The 20,119-nt window shown below is 32.1% G+C and overlaps 1 protein-coding gene across 2 annotated transcripts; it reads right to left on the minus strand.

Annotated features, from left to right (window-relative positions):
- Positions 1–5,914: 5,914 nt before the first annotated feature.
- Positions 5,915–14,338, minus strand: LOC100793630 (peroxisomal 2,4-dienoyl-CoA reductase-like). 2 transcript variants are annotated; one of them, NM_001252863.1, is made up of 5 exons: positions 14,045–14,284; positions 13,191–13,350; positions 7,700–7,872; positions 7,405–7,627; positions 5,915–6,234 (listed from the first exon to the last, which is right to left on the minus strand). In NM_001252863.1, the coding sequence occupies exons 1-5, from the start codon at positions 14,228–14,230 to the stop codon at positions 6,080–6,082; spliced, it is 897 nt and encodes a 298-aa protein (NP_001239792.1). In that variant the 5' UTR covers positions 14,231–14,284; the 3' UTR covers positions 5,915–6,079. The 2 variants fall into 2 exon arrangements, with proteins under 2 accessions (NP_001239792.1, XP_040865379.1); XM_041009445.1 differs by having other exon boundaries at positions 5,923–6,234; positions 14,054–14,338.
- Between the last annotated feature and the right edge of the window lie 5,781 nt (positions 14,339–20,119).

Below are 20,119 nucleotides of genomic sequence, written 5' to 3' on the forward strand. Positions count from 1 at the left end.
ATTCTTAACACAAAGGATAGTCTAGGAAAATTTGACTCAAAGAGTGACTGTGCAATATTTATTGGATACTTTGAAACTTCAAAGGTATTCAGAGTGTACAACTCCATAACTTTAGTTGTTGAAGAAGCTATCCATATAAAATTTAACAAAAATAAGCCATATAAAATGTACAATTGGACAATAGCTCTATAGCCACCAACTCGTCCAGATAGGAATCAAAGATACTAGTATTGACTCAACAAGAAGCTTAAGCTGAAGTCAGAGAACCCATTGGATGCATTATGAGAAGGAACCATCCAGAGAGTCAGATCATAAGTGATCCAGCAGATTGTGTTTAAACTATATAGTCATTAAAAACAAAAGGACACACTGCAAGATGCAAGAAAAGCTCATTATGAGGCAATGCAAGATGACAACTGGGTGAAACGATGTAAGAAAAGCTCAACCAGATTCAAAAGAATGATGTTCAGAAGCTTGTTGAACTACCAAAAGTAAAGAAGACAGTTGGAGCAAAATGTGTATTTCGCAACAAACAGGACAAAGATGGTAAGGTTGTGAGAAACGAGGCAAGATTAGTTGCTAAAGGTTACTCACAACAGGAAGGTATTATAGACTACACATAAACCTTTGCCCTTGTTGCATGTCTAGAAGCAATATGAATCTTACTTTCATTTGTAGTTTATAGTAATATGAAACTATATCAAATGGATGTAAAAAGTGTCTTTCTAATTGGCTTAATCCAAGAGGAAGTTTATGTTGAACAACCTCCTAGATTTGAAAGTGAAACCTTTCCTCAACATGTTTTTAAACTCAACAAAGCCTTAAATGGACTTCAACAAGCTCCTAGAGCTTGGTATGAAAAACTAAGTTCATTTCTTTTAGAAAATGGTTTTGAACGAGGAAAGGTTGACACAATCCTCTTTCGTAAGAATTATGAGTCTCAATTTATATTAGTACAAGTATATGTGGATGATATATCATCTTTGGGGCTACTAATGAAATGCTCTATGAAGATTTCACTAAGTTAATGTATACTGAGTTCAAAATAAGCATGATTCTTTCTTGGACTGCAAATAAAGCAAACACCACAAGGCATTTATATTCATTAGACCAAGTATATGAAATAACTATTAAAGAAGTTCAACATGAGTGATGCAAAAGAGATGAAGACTTTTATGCATCCTACTACACATCTTGGACTGCACGAGGAATCAACAAAGGTGGACGAGACTCAGTACAGAGCAATGATTGACTCACTGCTCTATCTTGCTAGGTCCGGGCCCAATATAATGTTCAGTGTTTGCTTATGTGCTAGATTCCAAAAGGAACCAAGGGAAGTTCATTTAACTGTAGTTAAATGTATATTTGGATATTTAATTGGAACTCCTAACCTTAGTCTTTTGTTCAAAAGAAGAGAAAGTTTCAAACTCATGAGCTATTGCGAGGTGGACCATGCTGGTGATAAAGTAGAAAGAAAAAGTACAAGTGGTAGCTGTCACTTGATAGAAGGCAACTTAGTCACTTGGATTTGCAAGAAGTATGGCTCAACTACATTGTTCACTACTAAAGCAGAATATATGTTAGCAGCAAGCTGTTGCAATCAACTTTTATGGATAAAGGACCAACTTGAGGGCTACAACATCTATGAGAGTAAAATTCTTATCTATTGTGATAATAGAGCTAATATAAGTCTTTTGAAAAACCAAACATTGCATTCTAGAGTAAAACATATAGAAATTAAACATCATTTTATAAGAGATCATATTCAAAATGGTACAGTGAATTTACAATTTGTAACCACTAATGATCAGCTTGCTAATATTTTTACAAAACCATTAACTGAAGAAAGGCTAATTCTATTAAGGAGTCAACTTGGGATGATCTCTGTTAATGATTGATTTAAAATATATATGTCGTCCAATTGGAATATCCGATGGAGGCCCATAATATATCGAAATGCTCAAAATTGAACACGAAAGTCCTGGACAATTTCAAATGCCATAACTTTGAATTGGGATACCCGATTGAGGCACATAATAGATCAAAATGCTCAAAATTGAACAAGGAAGCCCTAGCCAAATTCAAATGGCCATAACTTTTGACTGGAATGCCCGATTGAGACCTATAATATATCAAAACGCTTAAAATTGAACAAGGAAGCCCGAGGAAAATTCAAACAACTTTGAACTATATAATTCCTTATTAAGGCCTATAATATATTGAAATGTTCAAAATTAAACAAGGAAACCCTAGGCAAATTCGAACGACATAACTTTGGACTGGGATGCTCAATTGAGGCCCATAATAGATTGAAATGTTCAAAATTGAACAAGGAAACCAATACCAAATTCAAGTGTTCATAACTTTGGACTCGAATTAGGAGTGTTCATGGGTCCGGATTACCCATAAGCCCAACTTGACCCAAACTAACCCAATTAAATCGATACTGAGTGGGTTAGATAATAGGTTTTGAATTTTAGATCTGTGACCCATCCCAACCCAAACATATTTATTATTTTAATAATAATAATAATATACACAAAATCAATTGGTTCAGAAATAAGAAGATATTTTTATGAGACTCATAATATATCGAAACACTCAAAATTGAACAAAGGAGTCATTAGAAAATTCAAGTGGTCATAATTTTTCACTGGGATGCCTGATTGAGGAGGTCTGTAAAATATCCAAATGCTCAAAATTGAACAAAGAATCCTTAGTCAAATTCAAACAACCATAACTTTTGAATGGGATGCCTAATTGAGGCCCATAATAGATTGCATTGCTTGAAATTGAACAAGGATGATGTAAGCAAATTCAAACGACCACAACTTTTGACTAAGATGCTCGATTGAGGTCCATAAGACTTTGCAACACTCAAAACTGAACAAGGAAGCCTTGGATAAATTCAAACGCCATAACTTTGGATTGGGATGCTTGATTGAGGCCCATAATATATGTAAACGCTTGGAATTGGAGATGATTCATTATCCAATGTAGAGTCCTTAAAAGTTTCTCAACTTCAAATGACTTTTATCCCAAGAGTCCTAGTCATAATCTCATATTGTTGAGTGTCCTCATTTTGTTTCATTTGCCAAAGATGGATTATTCACACCTAGGCTAGAGTGTGACATCTCATCGAACATCGAAGTGGACAATATCTTGAATGTAATGACCACGACAAAGTTAACTGACTTAAGCTCAAAAAAATATCTTATTGAAACATTGGATAATTTAAAATCATTTACCTATGGCATGTGCAACCAACTCCATCTGTTGTACTGCTACATATGAATTTTATCCACAGTTGGATCAATAGGTTATTGTAGCTCGAACACCATTGTGAGAAGACTACAGGCAAAGATTGCTTATAGTTACTTGATATAGTTACTTATTTCAAGTCCAATATTATGTCCTTTGAACAGTCTCTTTTATTGGGCTAACCACTCATCCCTAGATTACACTATAAACTATTGTTTGTTGGAAATGTTGCTCACTTTTACTCCCTTGTTAGCAAACAACAGTAATATAAGTGACAACTAATTTGATGAAGTGTGCAAACACATGAATGAATATCTGTCATTATGAGTATTAGAAAAAATGTACGGCTAAACTACTAACAAGATCATGAAAATTGATTTTATATGGAATTTACTTAATTATCAGAGCTCATAGATAAAAAAATATGATTGAGAAAAATTTATGATTATTTTATATCAATATCTTGGTGACAAATAAATAAATAAACAAAGACGTGAGAATGTGACTGATGGTTTTAAAAGTAGTCCACAATTGCAATTACACTCGCAACATCAAGCGTTTTAGACTCGTTGTGACTGCATCACGATGGCATTGCTACCGTGTCAGCCAAATTTTTCCTTAGTTTCCTACAATGTCTAGAATCGAGTACAACTTAAAATTTCGAGGAAACTTATTTTAGTTTGAAAATTAGCAGCTCCCGTGATTCACTGAATTGGAACACAAAAACTTCAATGTTTTGCTTGTCATTGAAGAGATTCCGCAAACAACTTTCATGGATAAATTTGTAAATTTAAACACAAACAGTTTGGTTATTACAAAATTTGGTAGGTTCTCCTTACGAAGTGGGAAATTAAAGTTAATTACCTTACCTGACTTCACTTGAGCTATGAGGGACTGTAATGATTTGATTTGAATACGAAATTTTAATTTTAATTTAATATATTAAATAATATGCAAGTATGAAACGTCGTAAGTAATAAATACTTAGACACATTCATTTATAATTTTTTTTGGGTAAATCTTAAATTTTTATACTTATTTAAAAGATTATTCAATTTTCATGTTTTAGTATTGTATATGGGTTTAATTGTTATATATTGTTCTTAGCCTTTCAAATTATTTTGAGGAGACTCTATTTTCTTTTTACTTCAAAATCATAAAATCCAATACATTTTTTAAAATATTCTTAAAAACCACCTAGTTCATATCTTATAATAATTTATTATCAAGTTCACAAAATAACAACCTATTCATTACCTTAGTTAAAGTTGGGTCATCTTAATTAATAACAGTATCTTTAGAGGATAAGTTATTTTTTAGTTCCTAAATTTTTTAAGATTTTTGTTTTTAGTCCTTTAATTTTAATTTTTGTTTTAGTCTTTTAATTTTTTTTATCCTTAGTTTTAGTCCTTAAACTTGTTTTTTCATCTTTACTTTTAGTTATTTTTAAAAACTAAAAGTAAGGATGAAAAAAAAAGTTAAGAAACTAAAAAGTAAAAGCAAACAAAAAAAAAGTTAAAAGGACTAAAAATAAATAAATAAATTTAAAAACTAAAAATATAAATTTTAAAAACTTTAAGACTAAAGAGAGTAAACTCTATATTTGGATCACTTGTATCATGTATGTGCACACATGCTTGAATTTCAATTTCAATATTTGGAGACTTTTGAAAAAACAATCTTGTTTATAGAAAATTATTTCACTCAATACTTATCACACAATAATGGTAGAAGTTACAACTAATTAAAAAAAATTGCTAGCAGATGATGACTCAAACTACACAAATGAGATGACTTTGAATCAGATTCTTATTATATCTCAACTCAAGCATCGACAAACGTAGATTGAAATAGTATTTACTTTAACATGCGTTTATTAGTCACTTCTTCACACAATATATAAGTTAGTTTTTGAAACTAACTCTCCCTAGTAACTTTAAACAAACTACAAAATTAACAAATTGAACTACTAATATATAATGTGATTACTTCTCGTAGACATGGTAAGTAAATTCAAACTCTGTATATCCGTCCGACTCTAATCTGACGTTGATGAAAAAGACTCGCTTTAACCATATTAAGGCTAGAGTTTTACCCAACTTTTAAAAATTTCCTGCCCTATTGTACTTATATATAAGTAAGATTTTATTTTTATATTTTTATTTTTATAATTATTAAAAATATAAATTAGTTATTTTAATAATAGTAAATAATTTAAAGTAACAGTAATTAAATAACAAACATCAAAGTTGAAATTATATATTTAAATAAAAATATAATATAATTTTTAAATTTTATATTGTAAAGTTCTTTATTATTTTATTAAATTTTATATATTATGTGAATTAAAATATAATTGATAACTTAATAAAAGATTTATTTACTGGATGCACCTTTCATTTAGATGGATTTGTTTATTATCCAAGTCCCATATCATGTTCAAAGTTACTGCAGCTGGATTTGCTTTAAGGATCAGTTTGGTTTAAAGGAAATAAAGAGGTGTGAAAGTAGAATAAGACGAAATATTTGAATTAAAATAGATTATAAAAAAGTGATACCCACCAATTTTTGAAAGTTTCATATCAAATGCATCCGAATGTAATTAAACCAAACATTACCTAAAAGTTCCAAGCACAGATAACAGCACAATGCATAATCATGGGAACTGCAACAACCTTATTTATATTTTATAGTTTGAGAAAGTTCAACTATTTAATAATTTAAAAGTAACAGTTCGTATCTCCCATATCCATAATATTCTACAAACTATAAATTGATTCCTGGCTGTGTAGAGAAGCTAACACCTGAATCTGCTGGTTCACAGCTTGCTTTTTGGAACACCAACTGGAACATTTCTGGATCTCTTTTCTACTGATCGAGATACCTGCTTCACAGCCTCTTTCTCTAAATGGCGAGGCCGACTCAGCCAAAGTCCTCCGTCAACAATCATAGTGTCGCCATTAACGAATTTTCCTTCACAAATTTGCAGAAAGGTTTCAAGTTTCCATTGGTAAAAGGAAAAAAAAAAATTATGACTGAGGTATATAGGGTAACATTGCCCCAGTTACAATAATTTAACAGTAACAGCATTTTTTTCCAGCATGATGAGATGGTCTTATTCTTCAGGGGTAAACATGAAAGAGTGAAAGAGTAAAAGATTCTAATTTGATTTGTTTTAACAAAGGCTATCAAACTGATAAGTGTATGATGGCTTAGAAGAAATGAAATATGGAAAGAAACATTTACATAAACAATGTTACAAAGGAATTCGGTTTTATAAACATGGAATGGAAATTTCATTACATGACACGAGTCTATGAATTTGGGTTAGAAATATTCAATGGCGGAAATTCGGAAAACAAATTACTCATTCTGAGTCAAATATCTTACCAGAATAAAGCACAACCAATATTTCAAGGTGTTTTCATACCAAAACATTTTGTTTTCCAAAACTTAATTATAGCATCTGCCACAAAAAAACTGATGTAATAGAAAAATAATGTATGTTTGTAGTCCCACTGGACCAATACCTAGCCAAAGGATAACAACAATGGAACCAAGATATCAAAGATCACATAGACATGCAATAAGGGTAGAGACGAGCAAAGAAAGCAAAAGACCTACCCTTCTAACAGGTAGAAAGCAAATAAAATAGATTGGTCGCTCTTAGAGATCTCAAAAGAAGAGGATTATGCTTTGGAAAAACATAAATTACATGCAAAGTAGAGGAAGTATTGGCTAGAAAAAATTTCCCTTGTTTCAATCAATCTAGCATAGGAATAGTCTGCTAGCAGCCAAGACAACGGTGCAAAACATAATTGCCATTGGAATAGCACAGATATAAACATTCCTTATCATAAATCAATTAGCTGTATAAAAATAGCTGATTGGGACCTGGGAGAGGAGGTAGTTAAATCTAAAATAATATTCGGAACTGGAAATAATTAATAATTTCAGTTTTGTAACTTTTTGATAATTTTCTTGGGTTTTGAGAGCTGTTCAAAATAAAGTGGATTGGAAGCTCAAGACATTCAGCGGACATGAACATTCAAATACAGAACATTTAGTTGCCCTAATAAAAACATGTAAACAAGATTGAAACAATAATTTTAAATATTTGGGAGAATAGATAAAGTGACCAACCTGCATCTGATGCTAGAAAAAGTGCAGCCATGGCAATATCCCATTTCTCCCCAAGTTTATACAGTGGCATGTAATCTCTGGCTTTGCTACTTATTTCGTCAGGAGCCAGTTTACTCATGCCAGGAGTGCCACTTATTGGACCTGGTGCAATCCCATTGACTCTAATATCATAGTCTGTTCCCCATTCTAGTGCCAAGTTTCTTGTAGTGGCATCAACAGCTGCCTGGTGAACACAAGAAATTTAAAGGTGAATGCCAACAAGATGATTTTAACATCTAAGTCATGTGCAATAAACCTTTGCTGCAGACACGTGAATTTGATACCAAGAAGCTGTGTAATGCAAGGTAGCACTAATGTTTATTATTGATCCCCCACTAGAAGAGTTGCTCCTTCCTTCTCCCCCTTTCTTGAGATATTTTAGTGCTTCATGGCACATTGTGAATGTGCCAACAGAATCGATGTCCAGAACTGCAAAGAATACAACTTATCACCATTTCCTTTGTATTACTGAATTAGTATAATCAGAATAAGGTTGCATCATGTTCTAAACCTGAGAAACATGTCTTGGAGAAAGCACTCATCTGAAATGTAACAAATCTATTGTTGTGCCAAAATCAGATTTTACTTCACAAAAAAATGAGTTTCTTGTATGAACAAGAATAAGAAAAATGCAGAAAACAGATGAACCAAAACTGCACAGAACTCACAGCAGCCACTTTTACTCAAAAAACTGCAGTTTTTTTTTTCCTCTGGTTACAGAAAAAACTCTGTTATAGTAGGCTATGCAAGAAGAAATAGAAGCACTATTTCAAGCCTAACTAAGCTAGCCAACTTAAAACTACTTAACCGTTACATGCTATAACAGAATAACAGAAAACAGAAAAATACCAAATTGGTAAAGTCTAAGAGACCTAACTAAAGGTTGTTAATGAATCAACATACAACAATTCTCCACCTTGGTTCAATAACAAAACATTAACAAAAATATTAACAAAAACAGTGGCTGCAGAAACAGGATTCAATTACCCTTCAGCTGAATTAAGTTCAAACAATGGAAAAACTTGCTGTTTGGAAGAACTTTTGTGATCATATCAGAAGGATTGTGATCAGTTGAAATCTTCTTGACTATAACTGATCCTTGACCAATAACTTCTCTGACAAAATGCAGTTTAATATCAATGTGCTTTGTCCTCTCATGATGCACAGAATTTTTGGATAAATCAATGGCACTTTGGCTATCACAGTGTATTGTGATCACTTCATTTTGTATCTTCAGCTCCTTTGCAATGCCTTCAAGCCACAGAGATTCTTTTACAGCTTCTGTAAGAGCAGTATATTCAGCTTCAGTGATTGATAAAACCACTACCTTTTGAAGGCTAGCTTTCCAACTAATTGCAGTGCCAAGAGAAGTGAACACAAATCCTGTGAGGGATTTCCTTGAATCTAAACAGCCAACATAATCCGAATCTACAAAACCTTCAATAGCAATTGTTCGTCTGCTATTCCTAGCTCCACCATAAACCAGAACTCTTCCAAGTGATCCTCTGATATATCTGAGTATCCATTTCAGGGCTTGCCAATGTGCTTTGCCTGGATTTGCCATGAACCTACTTACTAAGCTCACTGCATGAGCTATGTCAGGGCAAGTACATACCATACCATAGCATACATCAGTGACCCTACAACATTAGCATATGGAATATCTTTCATGTAAATTATATCATCATATGTCTTAGGTGCTTGACTTGTACTGAGCTTAAATTGCTGTGACATAAGAGTAGTTACAGGTTTGGAATTTGACATTCCAAACCTTTCAAGAACTTTTCTGAGATATAACTCCTAGGACAGATACAACAATTTCCTTTTTCTGTCCCGTTTGATTTTTATTCCTAATATTCTCTTGGATGCTCCCAAATCCTTCATTTCAAATTCCCTGCTTAACTCAGATTTCAATTTTTCAACCTCACTCTTGCTGTTACTTGCTATCAAAATATCATCAACATATAATAGCAATATCACAAACTCAGCTTTAGAAGGAAATTTGAAGTAAACACAGTCATCATAGTGACTTCTATGAAACTGTATGTGAGCCATAAATTCATTAAATCTCCTATTCCATTGTCTAGGCGACTGCTTTAGACCATACAAGGATTTGTTTAATTTGCAAACATAATCCTCTTTACCTTTGACTTCAAACCCCTCGGGTTGTTTCATCAATATCACCTCATCAAGCTTTCCATACAAAAATGTTGTCATCACATCCATTTGTTCTAACACAAGATCAAATTCTGCCACCATAGTCATAAGAATTATGATTGACCTGTGTTTCACTACAGGAGAGAAAACTTCATTGAAGTCAATTCCCTCCTTTTGAGGGAATCCTCGAGCAACAAGTCTAACTTTAAATCTGTTTAGTTCAACTCCTTGGATGCCTTCTTTCTTCTTGAAGATCCATTTGCAGCTGACCACTCTAGAACCACTCTAGAACCAGGTGGTTTTTTTTAATCAATTCCCATGTATGGTTGTCATGGAGAGACTTAATCTCTTCATTCATGGCACTAAGTCATTTTTCTTTCTCCTTACTAGCTAAGACAACTTTAACAGTTTTTGGATCTTCCTCCAAAACTTCACTGGCAGCTACCAAAGCAAATGCTATTAGATCAGCATATCCATACCTCTTAGGTTGTTTGATTTCCCTTCTGATTCTATCTCGAGCCAGCACATAGTCAGCTTTTCCTCTTCTTCAGATTTTTCTTCATCAAGAGGTCAATTAACAGCTTGTGTTTTAGCATGTTTATTCTCAGTCTCCACCTCAAAATTTAATTTTTCAGAATCAATTTTCTTACTTTGATCAGTGCTGGACTGAACCATGCTGGGCTTGGTCTTGTAGGCCATCTCAGCTTCATTAAAGACAACATCACGACTCACTAAACACCTCTTAAAACCAGCCTCCAAACACCACAGCTTATACCCTTTCACTCCCTCAGGATATCCTAGAAAAATGCACTTGACAGCTCTAGGTTCCAATTTGTCTTGCTTGATGTGAGCATAGGCAACACATCCAAATACCTTTAGTTGTTTTAGACTCGGTGGATGGCCAGACCAAATCTCCTCAGGGGTTTTAAAGTTTAGAGCTGTTGAAGGACACTTGTTGATGAGATATACAGTCGTCATTGCTGCTTCAGCCCAAAAAATCTTGGGTAATCCTACACTCAGCGGCATACATCTCACTCTCTTCAAAATGGTCCTGTTGAATCTTTCAGCTAAACCATTTTGTTGAGGGGTGCCCGCAACTGTCCTGTGCCTTGCAATGCCATTCTCTTTACAGAAATCATTGAAAGGTTCAGAACAGAACTCAAGACCATTATCAGTATGAAGCCTCTTGATCTTTCTGCCTGTTTGGTTTTCCACAAGTGTTTTCCAGCTTTTGAAGTTATCAAAAGCCTCATCTTTTGTTTTCTAAATGTAGATCCACAACTTCCTTTTGTAGTCATCCACAATGCTCAAGAAATACCTTGCTCCAGAATGAGAGGGAGTCTTGGTTTGACCCCAAAGATCAGCATGAACATAATCAAGGGTACCTTTTGTTCTCTGTTGTCCAGCATTAAATTTGGCTCTACAGGCTTTGCCACAGACACAATGTTCACAAAACTTTAATCTTTCCATTCTGTCTCCACATAGCACCTCCTGTTTTGCCAATTCAATCAACCCCTTCTCACTTACATGGCCCAACCTCATGTGCCATAACTTAGTTTTTGATAAAACTCTTCCAGTTGCAGTGGCTGCAAAGCCAATTACAACTTCACCATCTACAGAATAGAGGCCATTTTCCATAATTCCCCTCATGACAACCATGGAGTCTTTAACTATATTCAGTATTCCTTTTTCACCCTTGAACACATACCCTCTTTTATCAAATTCACCAAGAGAGATTAATTTTTTCTTCAACTCAGGTACATATCTAACCTCTGTGAGAATTCTTTCAGCCCTATCATGAAACTTGAACCTTATAGATCCAATTCCTTCAATTTTGCAAGGCTTGTTATCTCCAAGGAGTACTAACCCATCTACTTGATCAGAAAATTGTTCAAACCATGATATGTTTGGTGTCATATGTCATGAACACCCTGAATCCATTATCCATTTAGTTTTTGGATTCTTTTCAGACACCATCAGTGCCTCTGCAGATTCATAGCCATCATCTTGAACAATTGCAGCATTTCCTGAGTCCTTCTTCCTATTGTTACTGCCACTATTTTTCTACCTTTCAGGACAAACTTTCCTTGTATGACCCTCTTTTTTACAGTGATAACATCTGATTTTGAATATGTTTCCTTCAACATTCTTCTGGTTTTCTGGCTTTTGCTTCTTCTTATCAAATTTACTATCTTTCTTGAAGGTCTTGCCTCTTGCTGTCAGCCCTTCACCACTTGTAGAGGACTTCTTTTCCTTTCTTTCATTCAATTCCTTTGAATTCAGAGCAGCCTGCACTTCATCAAGAGAAACAGAGTCTCTTCCAAACAATAAAGTCTCTTTGAAATGAGAGTAACTCTTAGGCAAAGAGCACAACAATAACAAAGTTTGATCCTCATCATCAATAGTGACATCGATATTTTCAAGATCTAGAATCAGTTTATTAAACAAATCCAATTGTTCTCCGACTGATCTATCTTCATGCATTTTAAACGAATACAAAGACTGCTTTAGGTAAAGACGATTAACTAAAGATTTGGTCATGTACAAACCTTCAAGCTTTGACCAAACCCCAACAGCAGTTGTTTCCTTAGAGACTTGCCTCAGCACCTTGTCTCCGAGACTGAGAATAATTGCATTGTATGCCTTCTGCAATAGTGCTTTCTTATCCCCATCAGCCATCATCTTTTCGAGTTTGATTTCTCCATCAAGTGCTTCCACCAAGCCCTGCTGAACAAGAAGAGCTCTCATCTTCAATCAGCATAGGCCAAAATCATTTTGCCCTGTGAATTTTTCAACCTCATACTTGGCCGAGCCCATTTCTTGAATCAAACTCAAAATCGTTCCACGCTCACCGCACCAATTTGTTGTGCCAAGATCAGATTTTACTTCACAAAAGAATGAATTTCTTGTATGAACAAGAATAAGAAAAATGCAGAAAACATATGAACCAAAACTGCACAGAACTCACAGCAGCCACTTTTATTAAAAAAATTGCAATTTTTTTTTCCTCTGGTTACAGAAAAAACTCTCTTATGATCTAGGCTATGCAAGAAGAAATAGAAGCACTATTTCAAATCTAACTAACCTAACCAACTTAAAACTACTTAACTATTACATGCTATAACAAAATAACAGAAAACAGAAAAATAATAAGTTGGTAAAGTCTAAGAGAATTAATTAAAGGTTGTTAATGAACCAACATACAACATCTATCCTATCCACATATTTGAATGGTGCATCTTTAAGCAAAGAGGTTGTCGATATGAGACCTATGCCCGTCTATTAACAATTAACATAATACACAAAATAGAGACACGTTCAGGGAAACAACTTAACTAAGTGTTTATAATATAAACACTTATATACGTTGTTTCCATAATCGAAAAAGGAAATCTAGTTAAACTATAAGTTTGTATTAAAAGTTAACAAGTGACCAAGGTGAAACTCCTATTCTCATTAGAGACCAACACCAGAAACATTAACATAATAAATAAATCACACTTTAGTAACACTCTTTAATAAGTTTTTTAACTATCCAAATAAGCTTTTGGCTTTAAAAAAAGAAAAAAAAGAGGTGATAGAAGCAGAACCTGTTCGAAAGCCATTTGAGGACAAATCCTCTGCAGAAACGAGAAAGTTCCCAGCTGCAGCATTGACGAGTATATCAATCCTTCCAAAATGCTTGAACGTGGATTCCACCACCCTTGCGGCATCCTCTTGCTTCCGTACATCCCCCTCAAACCCAACAGCCTATACCCACAACAGAATTCACATCAGTAACTCTCTTCACAAAAAAAAATAATGCTGACCCATTACATCAATAGTCAAATAAAAAACCACCATCTCTTATTTTCTATAGAAGACCAAAAAGTCAATCATTTCAATTTTTCCCCATTCCACAAGGAAGGAAATGGATCTTGAACCAGGTTTATAGTTGGTTTTGGAATTTTTCTCTAATCAAAATTAGTTTCACTTTCATAATATGAACAACAAAGTTTTCATTAGAGGTGATATAACTAAATTGTGGAGGTGAAACCCTATTTCTACAACGAGTATGGAACAACGCCAGGAGAATTACCTATGAAACTAGATCTAAGTTTTGTTCAAGGATCTTCTCAGTTAAATTATTAAACAATTAAAGATTTCACATCGACTACTAATATGATAAAGTTAGAATATAACAGTGAGAGGGCAACCCTCACCATACAGCATACAAAGAAGTCTTATTTGTAGGATTGAGTTACATCTAAATCACATTCTAAGAACTATCACATGGAAGTTTTGTACCTCTCTTCTAATTGTACAAAAATTTTAATTCTAAAGCGACCCTACTTATCTCATTTCTAAGAAGAGAGAGACGCACATAAGTTTTTCATTGAGAATTCAACACGACAGAATCATTTCCTCTCAAAAAAAAAAAGCGTTTAAGGAAGTAAGTAGTTACGGGAATGACGAGGGATTGGAGAACGGAGACAGCGGACTGAAGGACTTGTTTGCGGCGACCCATGAGCGCAACAGAGGCTCCATGTTTACCGAATTGGGTGGAAATTTCGAATCCGATTCCGGAGGCTCCACCAGTGATTAGAGCAACCTTCCCCTTCAGAATCTCTGGTTTGAACGGTGATTCCATCGTAACAACACTAAGTGTGAGATTGATTTGTTGCTTCTCTTCTTTCAACAAAAATAAATAAACGTTGAAATGTGCCTTGTTGTTGCAACTGCTGTTTGTTTTTGTCCTCCTTCACTCAATTGAATATTAATATATTTTAAATATTCTTGGAATCATGTGTGATTCTGGTATAGTGGTGGTTTTCATTTATGAAAATTAAGAAAGATGGAGGTGTATTTAATTATGATTTTAATGAATTTTGAAATATTTTTTATAAAAAAATATTGTTGTATTTAATTAAGACTATAAATAATAGAAATAAATCATATATATTTAATGGTTGTAATGAAATATGTTGATATTAAGTTAATAATTTTTACAATTTATAATTTTTTTTTAATATTTAATGAATTTCAAGTAAAACATTTTAGTAGATAACTAGTTAGTTCCCGGTTTGCATGGGTGGCCTTGATTTCTATGTTTTTTTGTAAAATAATTTGCATATATTATAATTTGCTCAAAATTAAAAATTAGATATACATTTGTTGCTCAACTACAATAATAAAAAAAAAAAACCAAAACCATGAATGTTTAATAAAAATGATAAAGTAAGAATTGTTGACTTGGTTAACATTGCATAAATTACGTTAAAATGGATAATTTATATTTCATCAGTAAGCACTTGTGTAATTATAATTTTTTAGTATTATCTTTCACCCGTGAAAAGAAAATGTGTTAATTTAAAGAAGAATAATATTTTTGTCTAAATATTTCAATCTGTTTTTCATAAAGGATTTTAACGATATTATTTATCATAAGCATGTTGAAAATGTTGCCATATGCAATGGTTAGATTGTCTTATGTGAACTCGACTATAAAAAAAAATCTATATTTAATTTAAGCTATTATTGATGACCTAATTTAAAATAAGTTTTGTGATAATAACATATTTAATAAATTGATTTTAACATATTTATTACATATATATTTATATAAATTTAACATTATTATATAAGTCAACAAAATTGTGGTATGAAAAGTTATTAAAGATAGACTCAAAATATTAAATATTATTTTGTAATATAATATATTAACTAATTAGATTTATTTTTTTAAAGTATAAAAATTTCAACTTCATAAAAAAATATTGTTAATAGAATATTTGTTTATAAAATTATTTAAGATTATTTTATATGATTTCTATGTAAAAATAATTTTATAAGATTTAAAAGTAAATAAAATATATTAATTGTTGAGTATTAAATAGGCATTTTATGTTAAATATTTGAAGAAATTAATTTGTTGCCTAAAATGATCCTACCTATTCAAGTAGGATTGTCAATGTGAATGATACTTAGGGGATGTATTGATTTAGGAATTTGAAACATTTTAAAATATTTTTTTATACAACAAAAAAATCTTGAGATACTCAATCAAGACCTTAAATGACATAAATAAGTCTTATGGCATTCAATTAGAATTTTTATGAAATACAACAAAATCCAATGATATTCAATTAGAGTTTTTTTTACCACTTTTAAGAAGTCCTCTACTATTAAAAAATACAAAGATTTTAGAGGATTCTTTTTTAATATAGATTTTGATGGATTTCGTGTGACTTTTCAATAAAAAAGTTATACATTAAACAATCCCACAAAAAACCTCAAGACTTTCCTGATTCTTTTTTTTTTTCTTTTTTCTCTCAATACTCATAATTTTTTCTTTCTTTCTTGAAGGCAATACAGACATTCATGTATAACATTTCATAACCTTCAATATCTTAATAGCCTTCAATATATAACCGCATGTTATTTTACCATGACTGATTTTCTTTTCTCTTGCTTCTTCGTAACAATTTTTCACTAGTAAAATACAAATACAATTATTTGTTATATAATATGAGCACATAGACATTTGGCTGATGGGGGACTCTATCTTTTTGTATCTATGATTATTTATGACACTCCTTGCGGTTTATTTAATTTTTTATTATTAATATTTTCAGCTGGAATATGGATTTGCTTTAACACTAGAAAGACCCGCAAACTTATATACATTTTCTGACATGCAATGTGACAAAAGATTTAGTTGATGAGGAACAACATCATTTTTAACAATGTAGACCGAGTTATCTGAAACTCATCTCATCTATTAAAATTTATTCGTGGAAGTGATTATTGTACAAAGTCAGGACTCAACCATGAACATTCTCTTCTTCATGGTGTACCTGTCCTAGAGCATGTCTTCTCTCATGACTTTTAGATGATAATTTTTGCTATGATAACTAGTATTATATTTTGCTCTGCCTTAAAAAGAACAATTATTTGTTGTGGAAAAAAACATGCAATAAAGAAAACTTAACTTATTAGTTTCAATTGTCAATTGAATATGATTTATTGTGTTCAAAAGTTGAATCAAATAGGATAAAAAAGAAAGGGTCATTTAACTCATTTATTATTTTTATGAGTGGAAGAATAATTTGCATACTATCAATTTTTTCATAGACTCATAATTTTAAATGTTTTCTAAAAATTCATGATCCTTTAAAATCTTGTAAATCCATGAAGTTCTTCCAAATCTTATGAATTCATGTTTTATAAATTCATTTAAATCTAAACTACAAAATTCTAATTATAAAAGTCTTTTAAAAGAATATTTAAAAGTCGTTACATTCTCATAGAGTCTATTAAAATTTCAATCCAATACACACCCCCTTAGGATTGTGTCTTGTGAATGATTATGGCCTCTGTTATTAAAAATTTAAAACTAATTTAATTTATGATATTATTAATGAAGTAATTTAAAACTATTTTGTAATACAAAATATATTTACCAAATTTATGATAATAAATTTAATATACATATTTAAAATATTAATATTATTATAAAAATATTTATCAATAAAATTTTCAAATTTGGTGAATCTTAGATATAAAGTTGTGTTGAATACTAAAATAAAATAGATTTTTCGCCCATAATGGTTTTACATAACTTGGGCATAATTATTTTCAATGAATAATACTAGTAATCTTTTTCATTAAAAAATATGGTGAAGAATAGGGGGGTGGAAGAAAGGGGTTGCGAGAGGAGGAGGAAGACTGGGAATATTGGGAAAAGAAAGAAAAAGAAAAGAAAAGAGAAAAAAGAAATTTTTTAAGCGTACAAGCGTACACGTGTAATCCCACTCATGCCAATGAGTACACATGGTAGCACACGTTGCATGCCAACATGCCCGGTTAACAATCACGTAAGCAATTAACGGATCCCGATTAACGACTAGACCTCGAACAAAACTTTTTAAATATTAGAGACTCGATTTGAAGAAAAAACTTATCAGGGACCAAATACAAAAGTCGAGTAGATATCAAGGACCAAAAATGTCAGTAAGGGACATGAAGTAGAAAAAAACCCACGAATGGATGTCAGCGCGTGGGGGGGCGAGAAAGGGAGGAAGGAGTGGGAGATATGTTTGATTTTAGAAGGACACGTGGTACCAGGTTTATTTTCCTCATAAGAGGTAGATATAGATATTACATCCGATAGTTATCTTGAGATTAAGACTTCTAATTATTTTTCTTCTTATTTTAGCCATCAAATTGTGATGGTTACACATATCACTAGGAAAAAAATTATACTTGCAAAATCTAGTAAAAAAATCAATGAGTACTTGTAAATTTATAAAATACTTTTAAATCTTATGAATTCTAATGTTATAAATCTATTAAATTCAAAAATATAAAATTTTAATCATAAAAATCTTTTAAATATTTTAAAAGTCATTACATTCCTAAAAAAATTTAAAAATCCACAAGAAAATAAACCCCAGGAATTTAAAAATCCAAAGGATTTTTTTAGGTAATTTTTTTATTAAGATAAAGGTATTATTTTAATGCCTGAAATTTAATTAACATACATTTTGTTTGCATTTTTTTATATAATACAAAAATTTCACACGTCTAAGTTTGTTCATTTTTATGATTTTAAAAATATAAACTAAAAGAATGGAAAATTGAATTAAAAAATAAAATAAGTAAAAATTTGTTCAGTCAAAAGATATTTGTGTCTAAAGACGAATTAGGATCCTTAATTGTTTTAACTAGATGCAAAGGTTAAAAGTTACATCTTATGTGATATTTGAGCGTGGCTCATGCATCCGTGTTTTCATTTTCAAGCGATAGTAGAAACAAGCCAAGATCTGATACAACAGTAACGATGCCATTTAAAACTTCATTTGTTGATCTATGTTTGAGATTCGTTTTGTAGAAAAAAAATTCTCCAAGGATTTGTGTCGGATCCTATAAAGAAAAAATGAAGCTCAAGACCTGGAAGTTGCCAAACATCATCAAAAGATGTGCTCTACTGTGACAGACCTACTCTAACACAAAGGAAGTGATTTTTGTTGAAGTATTCCACACGAAAGTAAAAAAGAGTGATTTTTCAACAAGAAAAAGTATGTGCATTTAATGAAAGCATTAAATGCTCCAACGACCACAATCTTCAAATGCAAGCTCAAGTGAAGAAATCTATCCATTTAGAGACAATGGAAACTTGTTGAAGAAGACCTATAAATACTAGAAGCTTTGAAGACATGGTTATGAACCTACTTGCTATCATTCAAATTCTTTCTATAAAAAGCTCTTTGTTAAGTCTTGTATAGTTCAAAAAAGCTCTCTGTGAATTCTTGTATAGTTTAAAAAAGCTCTCAAAACACCTAGAATACCTTGAGAGAAAAGACTAAGTGTTGAGATTGTATATTTGTTTGTAAGACGATTGGGAGTTAGGCATTTTGCAAACAAACTATAAATCTTGCGATTTGTTTACAGTGTGTTGGTAGGACAAAGAATGCTAGGTTGTAACGATTGATGTAAAGCTTAGGTTGTAGATCGATAAGTGGCAGTGAATAATACTTGTTGAAGTTAGTGGAGCTTAGTGGTTAGCCAATAATTGGACGTAGTCTCAATGGTCTAGTCAAACCAACATAAATTTGTGTCTTATATGCTTTCAGTCTCTTATGCTTTAAATTGACCTATGGTTTAAATTTGATTTTGTTTTGAAAACTCTCTATTTTGCAAAATCAGTTTCCATCGTCTAAACGTGTATTTGCGAAAATTTGTTATTTGTCTTACAAAGTTTCTCTTCAAACAACATCCTTGTTTTTCACAAAAAATAGGTTTTAAAAATTTCTAAAATCATAATTCAACTCCCCTTCTTGTGATATTTGTCTTTACGGTTTGGTATCAAAGCTTAACCTCTAAGGGTTAAGCACCTGACAACGTCTAGAGAAAAAGATTCTAATGGAAAATAACAACCGTAATGGAGCTAAATACAAAAGCTCGTTATACTCTAACATGTGCTCTGTCCAGGAATGAGTATAACAAGATTTGTAGATTGAAGACAACCAAAGAGATCTAGGACATGCTGAGAATCAACTACGAATGGACAAGAGATGTTCAACTGAGAAAAGTTGTCACCCTAACAAGGCGTTATGAGATTTTCTCCATGAAAGAAGGAGAATCTATGGATGATACGTTTGGAAGACTTCAAGTGCTTCTAAATGGACTTGAAGCTCTGGGACACATCTTCCTCAAAGCTCAAATAAATCTGAAGATTCTAGATGACTTTCTTAAGATGTGGAATGTAATTCTCTTCATTAAATAACAACCCTAATAAAAGTATACTTGTCCATAAAATAATAATTTATAAATTCTAATGGCTCACTCGTTGTTGCCCATTGCTTATTAGTTCCAATGAATTTTCACACCATGCCACAAATATTAGGTTGATCAAGTCCAACATCTAAGAGATTAGTATGCACACCACCCTTCAAATATTAGGTTGATCAATCCCAATCAATATGTATGAGATTAGTATGCCACATTTATAGTTCTAACAAGCAGTCTTATACGCTTA

Source organism: Glycine max, chromosome 15, assembly GCF_000004515.6.
Source record: "Glycine max cultivar Williams 82 chromosome 15, Glycine_max_v4.0, whole genome shotgun sequence".
Lineage (NCBI taxonomy): Eukaryota > Viridiplantae > Streptophyta > Magnoliopsida > Fabales > Fabaceae > Glycine > Glycine max.

What these genes read in the sequence shown, in the direction of transcription:
- LOC100793630 (NM_001252863.1), bottom strand. Translation starts at nt 14,230, where the DNA reads ATGGAATCACCGTTCAAACCAGAGATTCTGAAGGGGAAGGTTGCTCTA. An exon ending in TCCAATCCCTCGTCATTCCC is followed by an intron (nt 13,351 to 14,044) that starts GTAACTACTTAC and finishes TTGTGGGTATAG; the next exon opens with GCTGTTGGGTTTGAGGGGGA. An exon ending in TTCACGTGTCTGCAGCAAAG is followed by an intron (nt 7,628 to 7,699) that starts GTTTATTGCACA and finishes TGTGTTCACCAG; the next exon opens with GCAGCTGTTGATGCCACTAC.